The sequence below is a fragment of the Scyliorhinus canicula genome, chromosome 20, assembly GCF_902713615.1.
Source record: "Scyliorhinus canicula chromosome 20, sScyCan1.1, whole genome shotgun sequence".
NCBI lineage: Eukaryota > Metazoa > Chordata > Chondrichthyes > Carcharhiniformes > Scyliorhinidae > Scyliorhinus > Scyliorhinus canicula.
Genome location: NC_052165.1, coordinates 25,045,329 through 25,071,028, shown reverse-complemented (window position 1 = coordinate 25,071,028; position 25,700 = coordinate 25,045,329). Strand labels below are relative to the sequence as shown.

At 48.6% G+C, this 25,700-nt stretch overlaps 1 protein-coding gene across 4 annotated transcripts in view; it reads right to left on the bottom strand.

The window, feature by feature from the left end:
* Nucleotides 1-25,700, bottom strand: part of ptprb (protein tyrosine phosphatase receptor type b) — a 135,841-nt gene that overhangs the window by 79,951 nt on the left and 30,190 nt on the right. The window contains exons 1-5 of one of the 4 annotated variants that reach the window (XM_038780472.1): nucleotides 15,647-16,387; nucleotides 15,086-15,362; nucleotides 8,721-8,999; nucleotides 5,639-5,896; nucleotides 849-1,112 (exon numbers count right to left, since the gene is read on the bottom strand). In XM_038780472.1, the coding sequence (XP_038636400.1) occupies nucleotides 849-1,112; nucleotides 5,639-5,896; nucleotides 8,721-8,999; nucleotides 15,086-15,362; nucleotides 15,647-15,703 (1,135 nt within the window). In that variant the 5' untranslated portion in view covers nucleotides 15,704-16,387. Of the gene's footprint in view, nucleotides 1-848; nucleotides 1,113-5,638; nucleotides 5,897-8,720; nucleotides 9,000-10,980; nucleotides 11,074-15,085; nucleotides 15,363-15,646; nucleotides 16,388-25,700 lie in introns of those variants that run through there. The other 3 variants (XM_038780473.1, XM_038780471.1, XM_038780474.1) reach the window with 3 other exon arrangements.

The following is a 25,700-nucleotide window of genomic DNA, read 5'->3' as shown; positions in this document are numbered from 1 at the left end:
GAGAAGCTGGAGCTCATGGAGAGGAGGAAGGCCGATGTCTTGGTGTTTGCCTCTCTGATTGCACAGCGATGAATTTTGCTGCAGTGGCGGTCAGTATCGCCACCGGGAGTAGCAGCACAGTCAGGTGACCTGTATGACTTCCTGTGGTTAGAGAAGATAAAGTATGAGTTAAGGGGCTCAGCGGGGGGAGTTTGAGAAAAGGTGGGGGATGTTTGTGACCGTGTTTGAGGAGCTGTTCATGGTAGGGGGGTGGGGGTGTGGGTGATTGGGAGGGGGGGTGTAAAAGGAGAAAAATCTGTACAAACTGTATAGTTGATTGTTGGGAAGAATGTTTCCCGGGGTGCTTATTTGCTGTAACCTACTTTGATACAGGTTTGAATAAAATGCATTTTTAAAAAAAATATAAGAAAGATTCTGTTTCAAGGTCATTATGGTTATTACAATCATGGAAACATAGAAAATAGGAGCAGGAGGCCATTCAGCCCTTCGAGCCTGCCCCACCATTCATTATGATCATGGCTGATCATCCAACTCAATAGCTTCATCACACTTTCCCCCATATCCTTTCATCCCCTTTGCCCCAAGTGCTAAATCTAACTTTTTCTTGAAAACATACACTGTTTTGGTCTCAAGTACTTCCTGTGGCAACAAATTCCACAGGCCGACCAATCTCTGGGTGAAGAAATTTCTCCTCATCTCTGTCCTAGTTACCGTATCCTCGGACTGTGCCCCCTGGTTCTAGACACACCCACAGTTGGGAAAATCCATCCTACATCAACCCTGTCTAGTCCTGTTAGAATTGTATAGGTTTCTGTGAGATGCCCCCCTCAATCACGTGCGGATCTTACCAGTTCTGCCACTGCTTGCAGCTACTGCCTGCAGCTTTCCCCTGATGGTTTTGATAGTAATGTTGTATAAGCGCCCAGGAGTTAATCCTCGAAAGACAGTCTCTGATGCACTTGACTGCAAACTCTGTACTTCTTTCACTGATCCCTGATAAAACAGTGCAACATCGTACGAGTCTACATCTCCCTCAGCTCTCCTCCAGGAGACCAGGAGGCTTTCCAGGCTGACGTTGTTTGACACGACCACAGAGGTAACCTCCGCTGGATCTGAAAGAAAGAAAATAACTATCATAGCTGTTATCAAAGATCAAATAAAGTGATGGGGAGATGCCCATTGTTTACTTTGTGAGAAAGAGTTAATAATTAGCAGGTAAGCTTTCCTCCTCATTTGTGGAATTGTGTGAATATTACATTCTCCCCCGAAGTCAATTCTATGAATGCAGAGCAAGCTAAATATTTAAATTAATTTATTTTGTATGAACTTTAATTGTCAATTATGACAACATAATAAACTCCTATTAGTTCATATGAACTATATTGTAATTCCCCCCATATATAGGTTAGCTAGTGACCTGAAAATCCTCAATAAAGGAGCCTAACTATTAAATGATTGAAGTTTTAATATTAAATACTTAATATTTTAATACTTATAGTCGTTTGGTAGTACAAAACTTGGGTATTGCATAAAAAAGACGTATTGTCGAAGCTTTTCATCTTGCACTGATCAGGGCAATCACAAGAATACCAATGTCAGGGAAAACAACAATTTTATAGTTATTGCGAGAAGAGTGGGATACACTTTCATACAGTATAAAGTTGTTGTTTCCCCTGACGTTGGTCTTCTTGTAGTTGTCCTGATGAGTGCAAGATGGAAAGCTTTGACAAAATGTCTCTTCTCGGCAATACTCAATTTTAATATTTAAACATTTTTATATGAATATTTATTTTTATTATTCAGGTAAAATTTATTGGAGGCTGCTGCTAACCCCGGTATTGTGTTGTCACCTGCACATTGAAAGAGCTAGCAGGGATAGTTAGCAATTCCCTTGTCTGCTTAAATGAGTCTTCAAGTTTGCAATTGTAAAGGAAAAGCTGTTGCTGCTGCTGGATGTGGCAAAGCAGAGGACACATGGAACAGGAAAGTGACTAGAACAGGTTAAGGACTGGGCAGCACTGTTTTCAAATATGGGATCTTTATCTATCCATCACAGCCAAATATAGTGCCAAAGATTTAATCATACAACCTTTGAAGGTGCTCTCTGACTATAAGCACAGGAATCCCAAGTACATGACACAAAATTGTTCCAGACATACGAACATACAAAATAGGAGCAGAAGTAGGCCATTCAGCCTCTCGAGTCTGCATCACCATTCAATAAGACCATGGCTGACTTGTTTGTGTTGAGTTCCACGTTCACCATCTACCCCTAATAACCTTTGATTCCCTTGTCTAACAAGAATTTACCTCGGCCTTAAAAATATTCAGTGATCCCATTTCCAGCACCTTCTGAGGCAAAAGTTCCAAAGTTGCACAATCCTCTGAGAGAAAGAAATTTTCTTCATCTCTGTCCTACAAGGGCAAAATCTAATTTTCAAACAGTTCTCCCTAGTTCACCCGCTAAAGGAAACATCCGTTCCACACTGTTCAGGATCTTATACAATTCAATCAAGTCACCCCTCATTCTTCTAAACCCCAATGGAAAAAGCCCAGCTTTTCCAATGTGTCCTCATAAGACAATCCACTCATTCCAGATATTAATCCAGTAAACCTCCTCTGAACCATCTCAAACACTATTTACATTTACACTCTTAAATAAGGAGGCCAAAACTGCACATTGTATTCGAGAAGAATTTTCAAAAAAGTGACAAAGTGTAATTTTTGGCGCGAAAATCGGTGAGACTCATGATGGCTCTGGTGCTGCGATCCAATAGCACTTTTCAGGCATTTTGAAAAACGCTTTTCCTCCCACATAAAAACCCCCATGCCTGATGTGCGAAGAAACCGATTCCCCGCTCCAGGGATCATCGGAGCACATCGATGAAGAGGAAAAAAGCATTTAAACGGCTTCATAGCACTTGCTGTCGTTCAAGCCAGGGGGATTGCAGCGAGGAAACCTGCTCCTTGGTACATGGAGGGGGCTCTAACCTGTAAACTGAATGTGGCTGAGGAGCATCACACAGCATTCCTGAGAATCGTCGTCAGCCTCCTGCAGCAGGCACTCAAGGACTCCCCTGCCCAGCACCTTGCTGTTCGGTACCACCACAGCCAACGTCTTCCCCTAGTCGGTCACGCTGTCCTTGGGCGGGTAGGCGGGAGGGGGGCTAATCACTGAAAAATACAGTGCAGAAAAGGCCTTTCGGCCCATCGAGTCTGCATCGCCACATGAAAGGCACCTGATCTGCCAATCCTAATCTCATTTACCAGCACTTGGCCCATAGCCTCGAATGTTAAGACATGCTAAGTGCTCATCCAGATAGTTTTAAACGATGTGACACAAACCACCTCTACCACACTCCCAGACAATGCATCCCAGACCATCACCACCCAGAACCTCCCACCCCTCATCTTGAACTTGTGTCCCCTTGTAACAGAGCCTTCAATAGTCCTCCTCCATGAAAGGGAGGCGATAAGGTTGTTTCTCTAGCCCATGCTCATCATTGCCCCCACGGACTCCTTCCTCCAGATGCTCAGAGGGTTATATCAATGCCTGCCTGCATATCCTCCTCATCTGAGGACACTTGCCACTCTTCTAGGTCATCCTCAGGAACCTCCTCATCCTGATGCGAAGCCAGATTGTGGAGGGCACACAGACCACAACAATGCAGGAGATGTTCTGGGGTCTGTATTGAAGGATCTCATTGGACCTGTCAAGGCAGTGGTACCGTATCTTCAACAGGCCGATGCACTGCTCAGTGACATTGTACCTGACCCCTGCTGTGGTCTGTGCCCTCTGCACTGGCCATGTCCTCAGCCATGCCTGCACAGATACAGAATTGGCTCCGGCCTATGCTCTCTCACTTAGACTTGCCTTTAACCTCCTATCGTTTCTCCACTCCTTTTGTTCTTTAACACCGAGGGTTCTGATAGAAGGGTGAGGTGCTCACTTACCCCAAGTAGTGAGGATCAATTGGACAGTGATGTCCGCCTTGGAAACTAATGGATCCTGACTGGCAGGTATTGGGATCTGGAATAGATCCCAGGCAGCCAGTTATTGAACCTTGAACCCTGAGTACTTACGCCATTGCAAGACTTTGAGACTGTGGGCAGCTGACTTTGTTAGTGGCCAATCTGTTTGACGAGCATGAGTCTCAGGAATGTTAGAGACACAATTGACTTATGCTTCAGGGAGAGGCAGAATGAACAGGCACCCTTCTTACTCAGGCTCATCATTCTGAGATCTCATTGTTGTCATGCCTCAACACTTAAGCCTCCTGGACAGCTACTCCAGAGGTGAAGACACCCCCTCCCCGACCACAGGGTGACCACCATGTTGCCTTCCCTTTCAGGGTCGCATACACCCAGCCTATTACGCTCAGCTCTTTAACTCTTATCACACCCCACCCCGTCTGCCCCACAGCCATCTCTGTCCCTTCCCCATACTCCCATGCCACAGACGATAGACTTATACAGCCCTAAATGCTCACTTAAACAACAGACGTCAGACTTACACAGCCCTAAAAGCTTACTTAAACACAGACAGCAGACTTCAGGAGCAGCCAAACCAACCACAACCCCAACCCTGCCCCGTGAGTGCAGCCTTATGCTCCCAATAGTTGCCCTCCTCATTCTCACGCTCCTCCCCCAGCCCCCCCTCCCAAACCCCCAGACACTTCCGCCCCCACTGCAGAGCTAGCCAACAGGCTGTGTCCCCTTGGACTGCCTAGTACTCAATGCAGACAGTGGTGCTAAGCTCCTTCCTCCCACTCGGTGGCCATGGCTCCTGGTTCCCATTTTTAAAAAGCAGCCGTAATTTACGGCAACATGATGTCACACCAGGTGGATGGGACTATTCGGTGAGGGTTGAAGGTGCAACGTTAACCACGCTAAGCGTATGGCAATTGATTCAAATTTATGAAAACAAGGTTTGTGACCTTCTTCACACCCTTCCTGTGCTTGAACCTGTTTGTGTCGTTGGGAGGGCCCAGGCAGGATTCGGGCCCACGGCTAATGTAACCACTGAATCCAGTCTGCAGCCTCTCTCAAAGGGAAAATTTACTTTGAATTCTAATGAGTTCAGGAAAAGGTACAGTCGGCAGTATAACTCCGGGTGTGCCAGCTGGCTATGGAATGATACAGCTGCTAGTCAGTGATGAGTATTAACCCAGTTCAGATAGATTGGTGGGACTTCCCAGTCACTCGGATCACATGACTTTGCACTGTGCACATTTCTGCCAATTGTTAAACCAACCAGACTGGCCACAGAGCCATCTTGAAGAATAATTTCACAAAGGTTATTCAGTACCAGACCCAATGAATGACGAAGAGAAACTACACAGTGTTACTGATTAGATCCTTTGTTTAAAAAAATGTAAAGCTATTTAGGCTTGAAAAAAAGAAAATCACGCAAAGTTATGACCCAATTTAGGATCAGGTTTGTTGATTTGTAACTAGTTGAAGACAAATTCACCAAAATATATCCCAAATTCTATTTTTAACGAATAGGATGATGACATCCCCAACCGCATTGATCTCACCAGCCTTTAGATCCTAGTCGTTAGTTAGTGGTGAATTTGAGATCACGTGCTTACTCAAGTGGAGCTGTGAACAGTTGCGCTCTTATTTCCTCATTTACCTGTCTGGACGGATTCAGAGTTGATGTTTTCTAGCTCTCCTGCCACAGTGATCACAGTGAGATTGTAAATCCTTCCGGCCGTCAATCCCGTGAAAGTGTGGCTATTTGTCGAGTTGGACACAATGCTCTCCTGACCTGCGTTCCCATTGTAAACCAGTGACAGTCTGAAGCTGTCCACTTTCCCCGGGCCGGGAGCCCAAACAGTGGTGAGACTCCCTGACTCGCTCGAAATCTGGATATCTTTCACCCTGGAGGGAACTGGAGAGACCACAGTTAAATACATTAGGGTTAGATCGATCGATACCACTTCATTCTTTTTGACAAGAAAATGCTGAGCATGGTTAATTGTATTGAGTATGATAATCCTGTACCATGGTATCGTTGTGTAAAGAGCCCCTGAGACAATCGACTGACAGAGGTAGGTATTAAGGTTACTATTTAATAAGAGGTTGGTATGGGCCTGTAATGAAATGAAGATTGTTTTGTGGACTTGACTAATCCCTGGAGATGAAGAGAATAGTTCTACCACATATAATGACTGAGAATAGTGTGGGAACTGCAGAAGGTTGACGCCGACTGAAGCGCATCCTAACACTGACTACATACACAGTCCAGGCAACTCCTTTCATATTAAAACAATTTGGAATATGTTAAAATCGTTCCTCTTGGAACTTTTAAAATATAAGATGAGTGAAGCTGAAAATGTCGAGGTTAACATTTCTTTCAACCAAGTGCACTTGGAGTGACTTGACATTGGATGACAGTGTGTAGCCTGTGCACTGAGTGGAGCAAAGCACATAGCATAGATGTTCATAGTATGGGTGGGCAATGTATAGAGCATATCATACAGTTCTAAAACAGGCCCAAAGTTACAAAAGATTCACTTTCGCCCATCAATAAATTGGAAACAACGCTCATGGCAAATTTTTTAATGAATTCTTCAGATGTGAACAATGCTGGCATGGCCAACATTTATTGTCTCTCCCTAATTTCCATTGAGGGGGTGGCGGTGAACTGCCTTCTCCAGGTATTGAATCCATGTGGTGTAGGTACACCCCTGTGCTGCTAAGGAGGGAGTTCCAGGATTTTCACTTAGCAACAGTCAAGGAATGGTGAAATATAGGCCCAAATCAAGATGGTGTGTGATTTGGATGGGGATGGTACACACTGCTGCTACTGTGCTCTGGTGGTGGAGGGAGTGAATGATTAAGGCAGTGCGTGGGGTACAAGTTAAGCGGGCTGCTTCGTCCTGGATTGTTTTGAGATCCTCCAGTATTACTGGAGCTACACAAATAGAGATTCTTCCATCACACTCCTGACTTGTTTGTTGCAGATGTTAGACTGACTTTGGGGTTTCAAGAGGTGAGTTACTTGCTGCAGAAATTGCAGCCTTTGACCTGCCCTTATAGTCACAGATAGAAGTAGTGCTGAAATAAGCAATCTGCCATCTCGTTGCCCATTTAAGTAACCTGTCTATGGGTGGGATACTCCCATCCCCCAGCCGTGTTGTTCGTGGCGATACACTGTTTGCTGCCAGCAGGATTCTATCTTCCCGGCGCTTGCCAATGGAATTTGCCACCCCATGCCGCCGGGAAGCCCGTTGGTGGGGGTCCGCTACAAGCGGGTAAAGTGAATCCTGACAATCGGAGAATTCTGCCTATATCTCTTTGCATCCTCTTTGTGGCTTCCTTCCAGCTTGCTTCCCCATCCAGTTTTGCATCATCAGTAGATATATTGTGCTCTGTTTCTGTGTCTAATTCAGTAATATGGATTGTATATCGCGGAAGCTCCAGTATTGATGCTTGTGACACAACTAATTCACAGCGCGTCAACTTGAAAATGCCCCATTTATCCCTACTTTCTCCTTCCTGTTCATTAACCAATCATCTATCCACTAATTTATCACCCCCAACTTCATGAGCCTTTAACTTTGTGTGGCACTTTCTCGAATGCCTTCTGCAAAAACATGTACTATATCTACTGGTTCCCCTTTATCTGCCCTACTAGTTACATCCTCAAAAACTCTAATAAATTTGTCAAACCAGATTTTCCTTTTGAAAAACCATGTTGACTTACTTTAATCACTTTCTAAATGCATTGTTAATACTTCCTTAATAATAGATTCCAGCACTTTTCCGTGGACTGATGTAAGGCAAATTGGCCTGTAGTTCCCTGTTTTCTCTCTCCCTTCTTTCCTGAATAGCAGTGTTACATTTGCTGGGAACATACAGAATCAATGGAATTTTGAAAAATCATAGCCAGCACATCTTCTATGTCTGCAGCTACCTCTTTTTCTCTGCTGATATTAGTTACCTTAATTTCCATGCTCTTTTTAGCCCCGAGGTTACTCTCTATTTCTGGTATATAACTTGTGTCTTTTACAGCGAAGGCAGCCACAACATATTTGTTCAATGTCTCTACCATTTCCTCAATCCAACAGAGTTGGAAACTACAGTGAATTGTTTTACTGCAGCCATGAGCGGTAACTGGTAGCTGCAATATCAGTTTCAGGAAAGCCATATTTAATTTATAATGCTTGGCTCGAGTTGCAATGCTTCTGCCCAGGAGAGACTGCACATCTTGTCGCGCAAACCTGCATTTCCAAGCCCCTCTGCTCTTTCACACCAACCTCCCCCCCATTTAAAGTATCATTATTTATTTAATTTGATTTTTGGTCTATTGAAATGAATGATTATAAAACCAAAAATTACACTATTCCCATTTTCCAATAACCAATTCCTATGGCTAATACGTAACAGCGGGTGAGTAGTCGCAAGCATTTGACCCTTTATTTTAGTTAGGAAAAGACAACTTATTCATCTTAGCTTATCCTTCCAAACCACTGATTCAATTTCTTATGGAGCCGGTCTTTGTGCGACATATTAATGGAGCTTGAAGTGATAACCTGTGTGATACAGATTCATATATACATAGGTAGATACTGTTATTCAAAAATGATACTTGCAAAATGCTAGAAAGTTTTGTATAATCAATAATGGAGCCGTGACTTTATTCCCAATATGATATACCTCAACATACCTGTCAGGGAAATTCACAGTATTTTTGTAATATTATAACTTACTTGTGGATCCGAAAGTGTGTGGTCCATCACAACTCCTGTTTCCAGCAAGTGCCTTTATAGTGAAGCGGTATCTGCTGCCAGGTGTCAATGTTAGAAAAGTGGCTTCTTTTTTGAGGGAGCTCCCAGGGATGAGGAGCTTCTGACTTTCTCCATTGTCCATTCCAAACAAACAGACCTCATACAAATCGACATTCCCAGGTCCTGGAGCCCAAGAAACGTGGAGACTGGTGGAGGTTGTGCTACTTTTGATCACTTCAAAGCTTTTGGGTGGTTTCGGGTCTAAAACAATCAAAACGAGATTAAAACACAGACAGAAATACTCAACACGTCAGGCAGCAGCTGTGGGGAGAGAACAGTTTTAATGAAAAGCTGTTAATCTGAGATATTAACGGTTTGTTGCTCCTGTCATGCCTGCTGTTTATTTATAGCATTTTCTTTTTTATTCCAGATGCCCTTCTGCTGGATTAAAAGAGATTTGACAAACATTCCCTTAAAGTATACTGTTGCGGTGGTTATTTTTCCCTTTATAATCAACATATTGTAATACTCTTTCCTTGAAAAAATATTCTAGTTTTTTTTCTCCCTTATTCAGTATTGAGTACTGAGGGGTCAGATAGCACCAATGAGCGAGCATTATGAAATGCTTTCTGTACGTGTGCTATTATTGTGCAACTTGTGAGAACAAGTCCAGAGTATTTGACAATTCAGTGCTTTACGTTTGCAATATATATTAGTTAGGATTTATTTGTGCAGCCATTAAATCACAGTTTGCAAATCAAAGAATAGATAGTAAATTGTAGAGCTTGAATACATATAACTATCTGGTCAAGGGAAAATGTATGTAAGGAAAAGCTGATTGTAAGATGTTTTGAACATCTGTTCTTTACTTTGGCGACACTAAAATATGGAATGCAATGTTAAAAGTTATATGATTTATTACCTATTTATAAATCTCTCTTTTATCTATGTAATTACTTGTGTTTGCATGTCCTTTCTAGCTTCCGGAATCCATGGGCACTTGTGGTATACTGTGTTGTTGACAGTGGTGTTTTAATTTTAAACGCTAATGTTTATCACTTATCATACAAATGTATGAATTAAGAGTGGGCCATTGTCTGCCATTTAACAATATGATGTTAGATACCTAAGTTAACAATGTAAGACTGGTGTAACTTATGTGACCAGATAACACTTGTTTAGCTATTCCACCTGGAAATGCACAAGCTCTGCCTTAATTCTGAGTCGGAAGGTTTTGGGTTCAAGTCCCACTCCAGGACTTGAGCACAGAAATCTAGTCTGATACTCCAATGCAGTAGTCAGCCAAGGGAGTGCTGGATTGCCAGAGGTGCAGTATGTAGGCTTAGACGTTAAACTGAGGCCCAGACTGTGCTCTCAAGTAAAGAATACTGTGGCACTACTTCAAAAAGACCCAAGGAGTTAATCTGGGAATCCTGGCCAGTATTAATCGCTCATTCACAACAAAATGAATATATTCTCTTCTCATTACAACATTGCTGCTTGTGAGAGCTTGCTGTGCACACATTGGCTGCTGGGCCTCCTACAATATAACAGTGACTGCTTCAGAAGTGCTTCATTGGTTGTAAAATGCTTTAAATGTCTCATGGTTATGAAAGGTGCCATATAAATGCAAGTCCCATTTTTCAATAATAAAGCTATTTGTAAATAGCCTTGTACTTGACCCCAAACTGATACAGAGATACACAGAACACACAGTGCAGAAGGAGGCCATTCGGCCCATCGAGTCTGCACCGACCCACTTAAGCCCTCACTTCCACCCTATCCCCGTAACCCAATAACCCCTCCTAACATTTTTCTTTGGACACTAAGGGTAATTTATCATGGCCAACCCACCTAACCTGCACGTCTTTGGACTGTGGGAGGAAACTGGAGGAAACCCACGCAGACGCGGGGAGAATATGCAGACTCCGCACAGACAGTGACCCAGCGGGGAATCGAACCTGGGACCCTGGCGCTGTGAAGCCACAGTGCTATCCACTTGTGCTACCGTGCTGCCCTAAGTGTTTCAGAGGAAACTCATTGGATAGGGCCAACTTTTCTTTCGAAATCTGTCCGACCACTCAGATTCAAAGTGGCTCTCGGGTTAAGTATTAAGGATATATCTCAGCAATTTTATTAACATAGGAAGAGAAATGTTAGCACTGAAGGAGCTTATTGTGCTGAAATAAAATTATTTTGGAGGCCCGTTCATCCACCAGCCATTTCTTCTTTTCTACCTTACCTGTTCCTATTCTCCTTCAAGTAGTTACCAAGGACTTAAAAAATAATCACCACTTGTGGCAAAGCATTTCACAATCCAAACTCGTTAGGTCAATAAGTTGCTGTAGCTTCTCCTGGTTACTCAGGCCATTTCTCCAGTATGACTGCGCCGTGTAAACTGGAGAATTAAAGGGTTGAATTAATTCCCCAGCTACACAATTATGGGTCAAAAAGTATTATTTTCCTCTAAAGAATTTTAAAAAACTATTTTGTTCGAAGAGGTCATTAGGAGGCAAATTCTCATAACTTGTGGTAAATACAAACATATTAACAAGGAGCAGTAGTTAGCTATTCAGCCCTTTGAACCTGCTCCGCCATGTAATAAGATCATGGCTGACCTGACATTAACATCTAACCTGTACCCCGTCGACCACCGATAACCTATCACCCTCTTTGCTTCCCAAGAATCTGTCTATCTCTGCCTTAAAAATATTCAAAGACTCTGTTTCCTCCACTCTTTCAGGAAGAGAGTCATGACAATAAGCGATTATTATTATTAAGACTCACAACTCTCCGAGTGAAAAACTTTTGCCTCATCCCCTTTATTTTTAAATAGTGGCCCCTAGTTCTAGATTCGTCCACAAAAGAAGACATCCTTTCCACATACACCGTGTCGAGACCCCTCAGGATCTCATATGTTCTAAACTCCAGCGATACAAGCATAGACTGTCCAACCTTTCCTCATTCAAAGTACTCATTTGATTTTTTTTTAAAGCGCACATACATTCTTTTCCCTTTGGGAAAGTGCTGATTATCAGCCCATTGCAACATTATGAATGCCCTTTCCATGGTTAACAAGTCCTGGCATTGGACTTGGTTATATCAGGTAACTATGTTAAGATATATATTTCTAAACATGATCGATTTTAGTGAAACGGAATGACACCAATACAAACAAACAAACAGGTTTCACGATGAAAGTGTCTGAATCAGGTGACACAATACTTTACTATACTATGTGCTATACCAGCTAGAAAGTCGATGGGGTGGGTTGCGTGCTTCGAAGGTTCAGTTCGGAAGCACATTACTTATCTAATCTACTTGGCAACGAAAATAAAACACTTGGGCCTTTTCGAACATCCGTTAGAACAAAGGAACAATGTGTTGAGGAACTGGCGGGGCTCAACCACTTCTGCTCGATTAAACTTTAAACTATTGTTGCATATTCAGATATTGGCTTCCCGCCAGTAATATCACCGCCGTTCTGTTCTGCCTTGCCGTTAACATCTGTATGCACTTGTGTGGCCCAAATACAGGTCTATTGTTGTGACAAGCTGCCAAAATATGCTCTCAAAAGGGGCTTTGAGAACTCTCCTCCCCTCAAAAAAAATGCTTCTGCCCTTTAAAAATGAACAAAATCAAAAGAATCTAATGTGTACAGAATTGGTGTCATTGGAGTGAAACTAGGCAAATATGGATTATTTTGTCAACTTTACTCTATTAATTGCATACACACAAACATGCCAATTAGGAGCAGGAGCAGCCCACTCGGCCCCTCATCCTGCTGCACCATTCAATAAGGGCATGGCTGATCTGATTGTAACTTCAACCCCACATTCCTGCCTACCCCTGAGAACGTTTTACACCCCCTTTTTAAGAACCTGTCTTGCTCTGCGTTGATAATATTCAAAGACTCTGCTTCCACTGGCTTTTTAAGGAAGAGAGTTCCAGAGACTCTCGACCCTCTGAGAGAAAACCCTTTTTCCTCATCGACGTCTTAAATGGGTGACCCCCTTTTCTTAAAACCGTGACCCCTAGTTCTAGACAAGAGGAAACATCCTCTCCACATCCACCCTGTCCATATCCCTCAGGATCTTAAAGGTTTCGATCAAGTTACTTAGTAAGATAGGGCAAATAGAGAAATCGCAAGCAACCTTTTAGACTAGATTTCAGTGACCCCAGCTGTTTTTTCTTTCAAAAATTAGAGCCTTTCAATTTACTTTTGAGATGCCTGAAGAAGGTAATGCCGAAAATGAATCCCAATGTGGGAATGCACCGTGATGAATAATATGCATTATAGTTATTCTAGGCGCTCAATTGTATAAGAATCAGTCAAATCTGGGTAATTTTTAGTTTAGTCTCCGAAGTGACTTTCACGCTGATTTAATTGCTGATTAACTTTGGATGAGAAATCGTTGCCTTTTAGCTTTGGTGGGGGTGGGGGGTTTTTGTAGCTGGTACATCTGCATCTTTTGATGTTTGAGGGAGTCATGGGGTGGATGGGATGGTTGCAGATGCCATCTAGTGTCCCTTATTGGGACAGCTTCCCAAGTGGGCTCGTGAGTTGTTGGATATTCTGAGGAAGTTCTGTTTTTTGCTTCAGTTCACCCAAAATACCCGACCCCAACCCACACCACACTATTTGCTTTGGGTATATTTCTATTTCACCCGCGTGAAGATGTGGAATTTTAAGTAAAGGTGTGGCCTATTCTAACAATGGTTTTGACTGCCCTATTTAAATGGACAAAATAGATTTGACATATATCACAGAATCACACAACTGTTACAGTGCAGAAGGAGGCCATTTGGCCCATTGTGTCTGCACCTGCTCTCCAAACGTTGACCTAGTGCCATTCCCCTGTCTTTTACCCATCCCCCTGCACATTGTTTCTATTTATGCAAGCATCTAGTGTCCTGTTCAATGCCTCGATTGAACCTGTCTCCCCCACACTGCCAATACATTCCAAACCAGAACCACTTGTTATGTGATTAATTTCTTTTTTTCCACATTCGTATTTGCTTCTTTTGCAAATCACTTTAAATCTTGCCCTCTTGTTCTTGATCCTTTCAGAAGCAGGAACAATTTCTCCCCTATCTAGTCTGTCCAGCCCCCTCTGAACACCTCTATCGAATCCCTTCTTCTCTCCAAGAAGAACAGTCCCAATCTCTCCAATCTATCCTCAGAACTGAAGTTTCTCTTCCCTGGAACTATACTTGTGAACCATTTCTGCACTCTCTCCAATGCGTTCACATCCTTTCTATAATGTGGCACCCAGAATTGTACACTCTATTCCAGCTGAGGTCTAACTAGTGACTTGTATAAGTTCAGCATGATCTCCTTGCTCGTTTACTCTTATTAATGAAGCTCAGAGTACTATATGCTTCTATATGCTTTATTAGCTCCACCTGTCCTGTACCTTCAATGTGCATATGTACACCCAGATCCCTCTGCTTCTGCACCCCTTTAAGAATTGTGCTTCTTATTTTATCACTATCACTATTTAGAACAAAGAACAAAGAAAATTACAGCACAGGAACAGGCCCTTCGGCCCTCCCAACCTGCGCCGATCCAGATCCTTGATCTAAACCTGTTGCTATTTTCCAAGGATCTACTTCGCTCTGTTCCCGCCCGTTCATATATCTGTCTAGATGCATCTTAAATGATGCTATCGTGCCCGCCTCTACCACCTCCGCTGGCAAAGCGTTCCAGGCACCCACCACCCTCTGCGTAAAAAACTTTCCACGCACATCTCCCTTAAACTTTTCCCCTCTCACCTTGAAATCGTGACCCCTTGTAATTGACACCCCCACTCTTGGAAAAAGCTTTTTGCTATCCACCCTGTCCATACCTCTCATAATTTTGTAGACCTCAATCAGGTCCCCCCTCAACCTCTGTCTTTCCAACGGAAATAATCCTAATCTACTCAACCTTTCTTCATAGCTAGCACCCTCCATACCAGGCAACATCCTGGTGAACCTCCTCTGTACCCTCTCTAAAGCATCCACGTCCTTCTAGTAATGTGGCGACCAGAACTGCATGCAGTATTCCAAATGTGGCCTTCCAATTAGTTATGTAGATAAGCTTTCCCTGTTATTTTCCCCCAATCTTCTGGGGTCTAGCTGTGGGAGTTTATGTGGCGCCGGTGGTAGTGGCGCTACTTCTGGGCCAGGTGGGGATTTGATGGGCAAGGAAGGTGCGGCCATAAGGAGGCCACACAGGTTGATTAAGAGTCGGAAATACTGCAGGAGGCACACAGCAAAGCACTCCAGCACTTCGCCACGCACATGGACCAATCCAACGGAAGCCCTGTGGGGAAGGCTAGGCACAGGAGCTTCCTGCTGCTTACCTGTTTGCACCGTTAGGTTTGCGGATGACCCCTCAGGAAGGGACACAACCATGAGCTGGTGGAGGGTGCCTGCCTTCAGGTCATTCAATTCACACTGGTAGAACTGGCCGCTGTAAAGAGCTGGGTTGCAACCTTCCAGCCAGGACTGGTCCCCTTTATAAACCACGCTGTAATTACAGAGACTCCCCGGGCTGCTCCAGCGAAGGTGGACTGAATCTCCGGTCTGTGTGATCCCTGTCACATTAATTGGACATTTTCCCGCCTCCACGATCCCAGACTGCAATAAAAGTAAAACAAAGAAGAGAAACAATGAATCCCAGGCTTTGCTTACTGCAAACAACACGGATATAAAACGCCCCATTTATAATTCCCAGACTTGTTTTCAAACTTTTTTAAAAATGACCTAAGATGTTCAGTGCCTTGAGAAATAAACTGTTTCTAAACGGAATTCGATTTCAGTATCCACCAATTGCCAGGAAAGCAGGGATCCCAGTACTTCCCAGTAGTCTCAGACTAGATCACATATTAAAAGCAGTTTGACAGCGTTTGACTGGAGCTCACCTTGACTAGACTGGATACCATCCATAATAACATGAGCCCCGTTTCATATCCTAGCATTGCGTTTATGGTCCTTACTCAGCGACCCTCCCCGGGTTAATAGAGAAGGTATTTTAACAGCACTGGACAAATCAGAGAAGACAAATTGCTGTACCCTCCTAGGCGACCGGCGTTAAGAACCTCTTCAGGAACAGAACTTTTTTTTTTGCACAATTACAGAGGTAAAATCCCAGAAGATCTGCAGAGAATCCTCGAGATTTTTTTTTTCTTGATTGCGATTTTGTTTCTGAATCTAGTCGAAGACGCCGCTGGAATTATCCATATACTTGTAACAGCGGGTGTAATCCGTGGAATGGGGCTGGTGTTCAATGTTGGCGCTGATCTTTTGCAGGGAGATTGAGAACTGGGAGCTCTGCAGTTCCCACACTGCCATTCTGACCCAATGGCTCCGCTCGACCGTTTCCATCGACTTCCTTAATCAAGAGTGAATTTCCTCGCTTCTGTCCAAAGTATTAATCCAGACTCGGCATTTAAACCCCAGAGTCTCTGCGGTTTGCACCGAGAAGGACAAACCTCTCCGGCATGATTCTGTTGTTGTAGCTTGTGCTCAATCTGCTTTCAAAGGTTCGGGGGCTGCCAGCCAAACAATCTCTTCCCCTGCACCATTTCCTCTCCTTCACCGGCCCACCCAGCTCCCTCACTCAGACCCACTCTCACTTTTTTGGAATGTTTGTTTTCTTTACCTCTTGTGGATGTGCCGCCCCCTCTCCCCACCCCGTCTCTCTCTCCAACTTCCTTATTTCAGACTCGCTGTTCACAGTTATCACTTCCTCCCTATTTATCACCGGTGCGGTTAGCCGCTTCCTCTGTCCAGTCTGTGTGTATATGTGCCTGTTTATATGTGTTAGTGTGTATATGTGTCTTGTGTGTATGAGTCTGTGTGTATATGCGTCGGTGTATATGTTTGCATGTATGTGTTGTGTGTATGTGTTTGTGTGTGTATATGTGTTTGCATGTGTATATATACACATATATGTGTTTGTGTGTATGTGTTTGCGTGTATAAGTGTTTGTGTGTATACTTGTTTGCGTGTATGTTTGTGTGTATATGTGTTTGTGTGTATATTTTTGTGTGTATGTGTTGCGTGTATGTGTTTGTGTGTGTATATGTGTGTGTGTATGTGTTTATGTGTATGTTTTTGTGTAAATATATGTGTTTGTGTGTATGTGTTTGTGTGTGTATATGTGTTTGCGTGTGTATGTGTTTGCGTGTGTATATGTGTTTGCGTGTGTATGTGTTTGTGTGTATATGTGTTTGTGTGTATATGTGTTTGCATGTGTATGTGTTTGCGTGTGTATATGTGTTTGAGTGTGTATGTGTTTGAGTGTGTATGTGTTTGCGTGTATATGTGTTTGCGTGTGTATGTGTCTGAGTGCAGCCCTATCTCCCCTGATACCTCAACTCCATTTGTTGCCCATTCATTCATTTGCCCCCTCTCCTTCTTCACCCCTTCTCCCTCCTCACCTCTCTCCCTCCTCGCCCCCCACCACTCTCCCTCCTCTCTCCTCCACCCGCACCCTCCTCAACCCCCACCCTCCAAAACCCTCTCCCTATCCACCCCTCATCCTCTTTAGCCCTCTCCTTCCTCACCTTTCTCCCTCCTCACCCCTCACTCCTCTCTCTCCCCGCTCCTCTCCTTCCTCACCCCTCTCCCTCCTCACCACCTCCCTCCTCACCCCTCTCCCTCCTCCCTCCCCACCCATTTCCCTCCTCACTCCCCCACCGATCTCCCTCTTCGCTCCCCACTACTCTCCCTCCTCAACCCCCTCGCTCCAGAACCCTCTCCCTACCCACCCCTCACCCCCCTCAGCCCTCTCCCTCCTCACCTCTCCCCCTCCTCAGCCCTCACTCCTCTCTCCCCACCCCTCTACTCACCCCTCCCCACTCCTCACCCTCCTCACCCCTCTCTCTCCTCCCCACCCATCTCCCTCCTCATCCCCTCGCTCCACAACCCTCCCCTACCCACCCCTCACCCTCCTCACCCGTCTCCCTCCTTACCCCTCTCCCTCCGCACCCACCTCACCCCTCTCCCTCCTCACCCTCTCCCTCCTCACCCCTCTCCCTCCTCACCCCTCTCACCACTCTCCATCCACACTCCTCCCCCTCCTCACCCATCTCCCTCCTCACCACTCTCCCTCCTCACTCCTCCCCCTCCTCACCCCTCTCCCTCCTTACCCCTCTCCCTCCGCACCCACCTCACCCCTCTCCCTCCTCACCCCTCTCCCTCCTCACCCGTCTCCCTCCTTACCCCTCTCCCTCCGCACCCACCTCACCCCTCTCCCACCTCACCCCTTTCCCTCCTCACCCCTCTCCCTCCTCGCTCCTCCCCGTCCTCACCCCTCTCCCTCCTCACCCCTCTCCCTCCTCACCCCTCTCCCTTCTCACCCCTCTCCCTCCACACCCCTCTCCCTCCTCGCTCTTCACCCTCCTCACTCCTCCCCTCCTCACTCCTCCCCCTCCTCACCCCTCTCCCTCCTAACCCCTCTCCCTCCGCACCCTCCCCACCCCTCTCCCTCCTTACCCTCTCCCTCCCCACCCTCCCCACCCCTCTCCTCTCCCTCCTCACCCTCTCCCTCCCCACATCTCCCCCTCCTCACCCATCTCCCTCATCTCTCCTCCATCCCTCTCCCTCCCCATCCCTCCCGATCCTCTCCCCCCACCCCTCTCTCCCTCTGCACCACTCTCCCTCCCCACCTCCCTCTCTCCTCCCTCCTCACCTCACCACTCTCCCTCCTCACCCCTCTCCCTCCTCACCCCTCTCCCTCCTCACCCTTCTCCCTCCTCACCCCTCTCCCTCCTCACCCCTCTCCCTCCTCACCCCTCTCCCTCCTCGCTCCTCCCCGTCCTCACCCCTCTCCCTCCTCACCCCTCTCCCTCCTCACCCCTCTCCCTTCTCACCCCTCTCCCTCCACACCCCTCTCCCTCCTCGCTCTTCACCCTCCTCACTCCTCCCCTCCTCACCTCCTCCCCCTCCTCACCCCTCTCCCTCCTAACCCCTCTCCCTCCGCACCCTCCCCACCCCTCTCCCTCCTTACCCCTCTCCCTCCCCACCCTCCCCACCCCTCTCCTCTCCCTCCTCACCCCTCTCCCTCCCCACATCTCCCCCTCCTCACCCATCTCCCTCATCTCTCCTCCATCCCTCTCCCTCCCCATCCCTCCCGATCCTCTCCCCCCACCCCTCTCTCCCTCTGCACCACTCTCCCTCCCCACCTCCCTCTCTCCTCCCTCCTCACCTCACCACTCTCCCTCCTCACCCCTCCCTCCCCACCTCCCTCTCTCCTCCCTCCTCACCTCACCATTCTCCCTCCTCACCCCTCTCCTTCCCCACCTCCCTCTCTCCTCCCTCCTCACCTCACCACTCTCCCTCCTCACCCTCTCCCTCCTCACCTCACAACTCTCCCTCCTCACCCCTCTCTCTCCCCACCCCTCTCCCTCCTCACCACTCTCCCTCCCCACCTCCCTCTCTCCTCCCTCCTCACCTCACCACTCTCCCTCCTCACCCCTCTCTCTCCCCACCCCTCTCCCTCCTCACCACTCTCCCTCCCCACCCTCCCTCTCTCCTCCCTCCTCACCTCACCACTCACCCTCCTCACCCCTCTCCTTCCCCACTTTCCTCCCTCCTCCCTCCTCACCTCACCCCCTCCTCACACCTCTCCCTCCTCACCTCCCTCTCTCCCCCCCCTCTCCCTCCTCACCACTCTCCCTCCTCACCTCCCTCCCTCCTCACTGCTCACCCTTCTCACCCCTCTCCCCTCCTCATCCCTCCCTCCCCACCCCCTCCCTCCCCACACCCTCCCTCCCCACCTCCCTCTCTCCTCACCTCACCCCTCTCCCTCCTCATTCCTCTCTCCCCCACCCCTCTCACTCCTCATCCCTCTCTCCCCACCCCTTCCCTCGTCAACCCCCTCCCTCCTGACCCCTCCCCCTCCTCACCCTCCCCATCCCTCCTGCCTCACTCCTCTCCCTCCCCACCCCTCTCCCCACTCACCCCTCTCCCGCAACTTCTTCCTCCCCACCCCTCTCCTGCCTCACCCCTCTCCCTCCTCAGCCCTCTCCCTCCTCATCCCTCTCCCTCCCAACCCCTCTCCCTCTCACTCCTCTCCTCCTCACTCCTCTCCCTCCTCACTCCTCCTCCCCACCCCTCTCCCTCCCACGCCCTCCATCCTCTCCCTCCCTAACCCTCTCCCTCCTCAACCCTCTCCCTTCTCACCCCTCTCCCTCCTCACCCCTCTCCCTTCTCACCCCTCTCCCTCCTCACCCCTCTCCCTTCTCACCCCTCTCCCTCCTCACCCTCTCCCCTTCTCACCCCTCTCCCTCCCCACCCCTCTCCCTTCTCACCCCTCTCTCTCCCCCACCCCTCTCTGCACCCCTCCCCACCCCTCACCCTCTCTGCCCCTCTCCCTTCCCAATCCTCTCCCTCCTCAACCCTCTTCCACCCCACCCCTCACCCTCCCCACCCCTCTCCCTCCTCAACCGTCTCCCTCCTCACTCCTCCTCCCCACCCCACTTCCCACCCCTCTCCCTTCTCACCCCCTTCTCCTCACTCCTCCCCTTCCCCACCCCTCTCTCCACCACCCCTCTCCCTCCCCACCCCTCTCTCCCAACCCTCTCTCACCCAACCCCTCTCCCTCCTACGCCTCACCATCTCCACCCCTCTCCCTCCTCACTCCTCTCCCCACCCTCCCTCCTTACTCCTCTCCTTCCCCACCCCTCTCCCTCCTCAACCCTCTCCCTTAACACCCCTCTCCCTCCTCACCCCTCTCCCTTCTCACCGCTCTCCCTCCTCACTCCTCCCCTTCCCCACCCCTCTCTCCCCCACCTCTCTGTCCCCCACCCCTCTCTGCACCCCTCCCCACCCCTCACCCTCTCCGCCCCTCTCCATTCCCAATCCTCTCCCTCCTCACTCCTCTCCCTCCTCAACCCTCTCCCACCCCACCCCTCACCCTCCCCACCCCTCTCCCTCCTCAACCCTCTCCCTCCTCACTCCTCTCCCCACCCCTCTCCCTTCTCACCCCCTTCTCCTCACTCCTCCCCCACCCCTCTCTCCACCACCCCTCTCCCTCCCCACCCCTCCCTCCCCCCCCCTCTCTCCCAACCCCTCTCCCTCCCCACCCCTCTCCCTTCCACGCCTCACCATCTCCACCCTCTCCCTCCTCACTCCTCTCCCCACCCCCTCCTTACTCCTCCCCTTCCCCACCCCTCTCTCCACCACCCCTCTCCCTCCCCACCCCTCTCTCTCCCACCCCTCTCCCTCCCAAACCCTCTCCCTCCCATGCCTCACCATCTCCACCCCTCTCCCTCCTCACTCCTCTCCCCACCCTCCCTCCTTACTCCTCTCCTTCCCCACCCCTCTCCCTCCTCACCCTCTCCCTTCTCACTCCTCCTCCCGCCTCCCTCCTCTCTCTCCCCCACCCCTCTCTCCCTCTGCACTCCTCTCCCCCACCCCTTTCACCACCCCTCTCTCTTTCTCACACCCCTCTCCCTCCGCAGCCCTCTCCCCACTCCTCTCCCTCCCCACCCCCTCTCTCTCCCAACCCCTCTCCTTCCCACCCCTTTCCCTCCCACGCCTCACTCTCTCCACCCCTCTCCCTCCTCACTTCTCTCCCCACCCCTCCCTCCTTACTCCTCTCCTTCCCCACCCCTCCCTCCTTACTCCTCTCCTTCCCCACCCCTCTCCCTCCTCAACCCTCTCCCTTCTCACTCCTCCCGCCTCCCTCCTCTCTCTCCCCCCACCCCCCTCTCCCTCTGCACTCCTCTCCCCCACCCTCTCACCATCCCCTCTTTCTCCCACCCCCTCTCTCCCCCACCCCTCTCCCTCCACAGCCCTCTCCCCTCCACCCCTCTCTCTCCCACTCTCTCCTCTAACCCTCTCTCCCTCCCACCCCTCTCCCAACTCACTCCTCTCCCTCCCAAACCCTCTCCCTCCCATGCCTCACCATCTCCACCCCTCTCCCTACTCACTCCTCTCCCCACCCTCCCTCCTTACTCCTCTCATTCCCCACCCCTCTCCCTCCTCAACCCTCTCCCTTCTCACTCCTCTCCCGCACCCCTCTCCCCCGCAGCCCTCTCCCTCCCAACCCCTCTCCTTCCCACCCTCTCCCTCCCATGCCTCACTCTCTCCACCCCTCTCCCTCCTCACTTCTCTCCCCACCCCTCCCTCCTTACTCCTCTCCTCCCCACCCCTCTCCCTCCTCCCCCTTCTCACTCCTCCCGCCTCCCTCCTCTCTCTCCCCCCACCCCTCTCTCCCTCTGCACTCCTCTCCCCCACCCCTCTCACCATCCCCTCTTTCTCCCACCCCCTCTCTCCCCCACCCTCTCCCTCCACAGCCCTCTCCTCCACCTCTCTCCCCCACCCCTCTCTCCCCACTCTCTCCTCTAACCCTCTCTCCCTCCCACCCCTCTCCCAACTCACTCCTCTCCCTCCCCACCCCTCTCCCTCCCCCCCTTCTCCCCCTCCTCCTCTCCCTCCTCACCCCTCTCCCCTCCTCACCCCTCTCCCTCCTCACCCCTCTCCCTCCTCACCCTCCTCTCTCCCCCACCCTCTCCCTCTGCACTGCTCTCCCCACCCCTCTCCCTCCCACCCCTCCCAACTCACTCCTCTCCCTCCCCACCCCTCCCTCCCCACCCTTCTCCCTCCTCACTCTTCTCCTCACCCCTCTCCCTCCTCACCCCTCTCCCTCCTCCCCTCCCCCACCCTCTTCCTCTGCACTGCTCTCCCCCACCCCTCTCTCTCCCGCCCTGTCTCCTCTACCCCTCTCCCACTACCTCGCTCTGCCCCTCCCCCGCCCTCTCTGCCCCTCTCCCTCCCCCACCTCTCACTGCCCCTCTCCCCCTCCCCGCCCCTCTCTCTCCTCTACCGCTCTCTCCCACCACCTCTCTCTGCCCCTCTCCCCAACCCCTCCTTCCCCCACCTCCTCTCTTCCCCACCCTCTCTCTCCCACCCTCCTCTCTCTGTCCCTCTCTCTCCCCACTCCTCTTTCCCTCTCCTTTTCTCTCCCCCTCCCTCCTTCAACCCCTCTCTCCATCCCCTCTCTCTCCCCTTTCCTCTCTGCCCATGCCCCCTCTCCCTTTCTCTCTCTCTCCCCCTCTCCTCCCCACCTCCACTCCCTCTCGCCCCCACCCTCACCCCTTCTGGCTCTCATCCTCCCTCAGTCACCAAGGCTCTGATTTTCTGAACCTCATTATTTTGTTCAGTTGATCTTGCTTCCTCCCCACGCTGCTCCTCTATTGATCTGTGTGTGTTTTTAGTGTCCCTCCAATCTCCCACTGTCGTCTGTGAATCAGCTGGGCCCATTTAGTTTGAGTTAGTTTGATGTAGTTTGTTAGTTGACTGCGGGGGGAGGTCAGATATTTACTGGTCATTGTCTAGCGCATTTTCTAAAACACACAATGCAAACGACGCACGGTTTGATTCTATTCTGTGATTCTATATAAATATACACATGGGACATTGACTGACTGCCAGATGGAAGGGTGGCTTTTCATGTTCAATGGGAATTTAAATCGCAGCAGCAGAGATTTCTCATTGAATAACTCTCCCAAACGCGCGTTGATCGGGATGTTGTGTTCAGTTTGATAAAAGTAAATTGTTTAGATATCCCACGCAAGTCACATGTCCACAGAAAGAAGGATACAATGGAGCGGCGGGGTTAGTGCCGCTCTGAAAGAGGAAAGTGCGGATGTCAGGCACTGGGAGGGCCAGGATGTGCTGGAATAGTCAGCGCGGCTTCGCCCATATACTTACCCGGGGCTTCCTGTCATTTTCCTAACCTTGATTTGAGTCTTTATCAAGAGGAAAGGGCTTTGCAGAACTTTTGTCTGGCAAGAATCTGAACTTGCACACAACCCGTGGGCTATTTACAACTCAAAGCAGACGGGCCGAAGGCAAACAATAAGGTCATGTGGCGGGCTGCTCTCTCTGCGCCGGAATAAAAAATGGGCAACTTGTCTGCTGAAGATTTTTGCAATGGGGCTCCGCTTTGAACTCCTCCTTGCAGTAGCAACCCTCGTGCCAATGCATTGATTTCAACCGACCCCCAGATTCGTGCGAATAAATCACATTTCAATGTCAGGGTATTTCCTGTTAGTGAACTTCCAACAGATTAACACCTGAGTACAAAACAAACCTGGGGTTGAAATGCATTAAAACTGATCCAGCAATCAGCAATTCGGCTGATCAGTGTACTTAGGAAAGTTTACTGTCTAAAGGTCCTATCATGGTTTCATATTGTAGGGGCTCGTTCATACCCCAACTGACCATCCCATAAACCCAACCAGTGATAATCGTATTCTTAGGATAGTTGCATATACAATCAGCGATTATTGTGGCAATAAGCGATTATTGTTATATTATTATACTGCAATTTAATTGCCCCTTGATACATCTTAACGCACACAAAATATTGTTCGGTTCTACACAGCACAAAACCAATGAGGAACTCAACAAATACATAACGAGCACAGGTGAGGCAGCAGGGTAGCACAGTGGTTAGCACAGTTGCTTCACAGCTCCAGGGTCCCAGGTTCCATTCCCGGCTTGGGTCACTGTCTGTGTGGACTCTGCACGTTCTCTGTCTATGTGCATTTCCTCCGGGTGCTCCGGTTTCCTCCCACAGTCCAAAGATGTGCAGGTTAAGTGGATTGGCCATGCTAAATTGCCTTTAGTGTCCAAAAAATAAGTTAGGTGGCATTACGGGCGTGGGCTTAAGTGGGGTATTATTTCCAAAGGCCTGTGCAGACTCAATGGGTAGAAGGGCCTCCTTTGCACTGTAAATTCTATAATTCTATAACTCATTCAGTAAATATTGATATCTTACAAAGCAGGAAAAGGCCATTCTGGGCCTTAAGGGTGCTTGCTTTTTGAACGAGCTATCCAAATCATCCCACTGCCGAACTCTTTCACCAGAGCTCTGCAAATGTTCCAACTTACATAACTGGCAAAGTTTCTCACCCCTTAAAGTAACTGCTGTTGGCATCTTGTGTGTTTCTATACCATTTACCAGACAATAGATACATCAATAATTTGCCAGCCCCACTTCATATTAATGGTCTGATTGTGGCACTACCCTGTCCATCCTCTTGACATTCTTTTTCGGCACTGTTCTGCCATAGGAACAGAGGAATTGGAGCAGAAACAGGCAATTTAGCCGTTCGGGCCTACTTCGCCATTCAATCAGATCATGGCCGATCTCTTCCTGATGTCAAATCCACCTCCCCATATTCCTTTAACCCGTTTTAATATTAGAAATATATCTATTTCCTTCTTGAAACCATTTAATAACTCTGATTTCACTGCACCATGGGGTAGTGAGTTCCACAAACTCATCACTCTCTGCGAGAAGTAGTTCCTCCTCATCTCAGCTCTCACTTCACTTTCTACTGACCAGCGTTACACTATGTAACTGGGGCCATGTTGTAAGATAAGCCTATAGGATGGCCAAATCACCTTTACCATATCAGATTGCAGGAGGAGAACACATTAAGGAGCCTGCTATAAACCGTTCCAGAGTCTTGTCCATTATCAGTGAGACACGTTCTGGTTTAGATTGTGATCAATTTTGATGTCACCCATAAAAGTGAATGATTTCATCTGTTGTTTGTGGAACATTAGTATTTATAAAGGTTGTAACCTATTTCAGTCTCTGTCACCCTAAGTCTCATCCTTTACATTTTTGGAAACCTTTATTTTTGGTTCATGAAACACTTTATGAGGAATTATAGATGGCAACGTACTTAGCGATGAGAGTTTCATTAAAAAAAAAAAATTTATGGGATGTGGGCATCCCTGGCTGTGCCTGCATTTATTGTCCATCCGTGTTGCCCTTCAGAAGGTGGTGGTGAGTTGCCTTCTTGAACCGCTGCACTCCCCAATGTGTAGGCACACCCACAGTGCTGTTCCAGGATTTTGACTCAGAGACAGTGAAGGAACGACAATAGATTTCCAAGTCAGGATGGTGAGTGACGTGGAGAGGAACCTCCAGGTGGTGGTGTTCCCAGG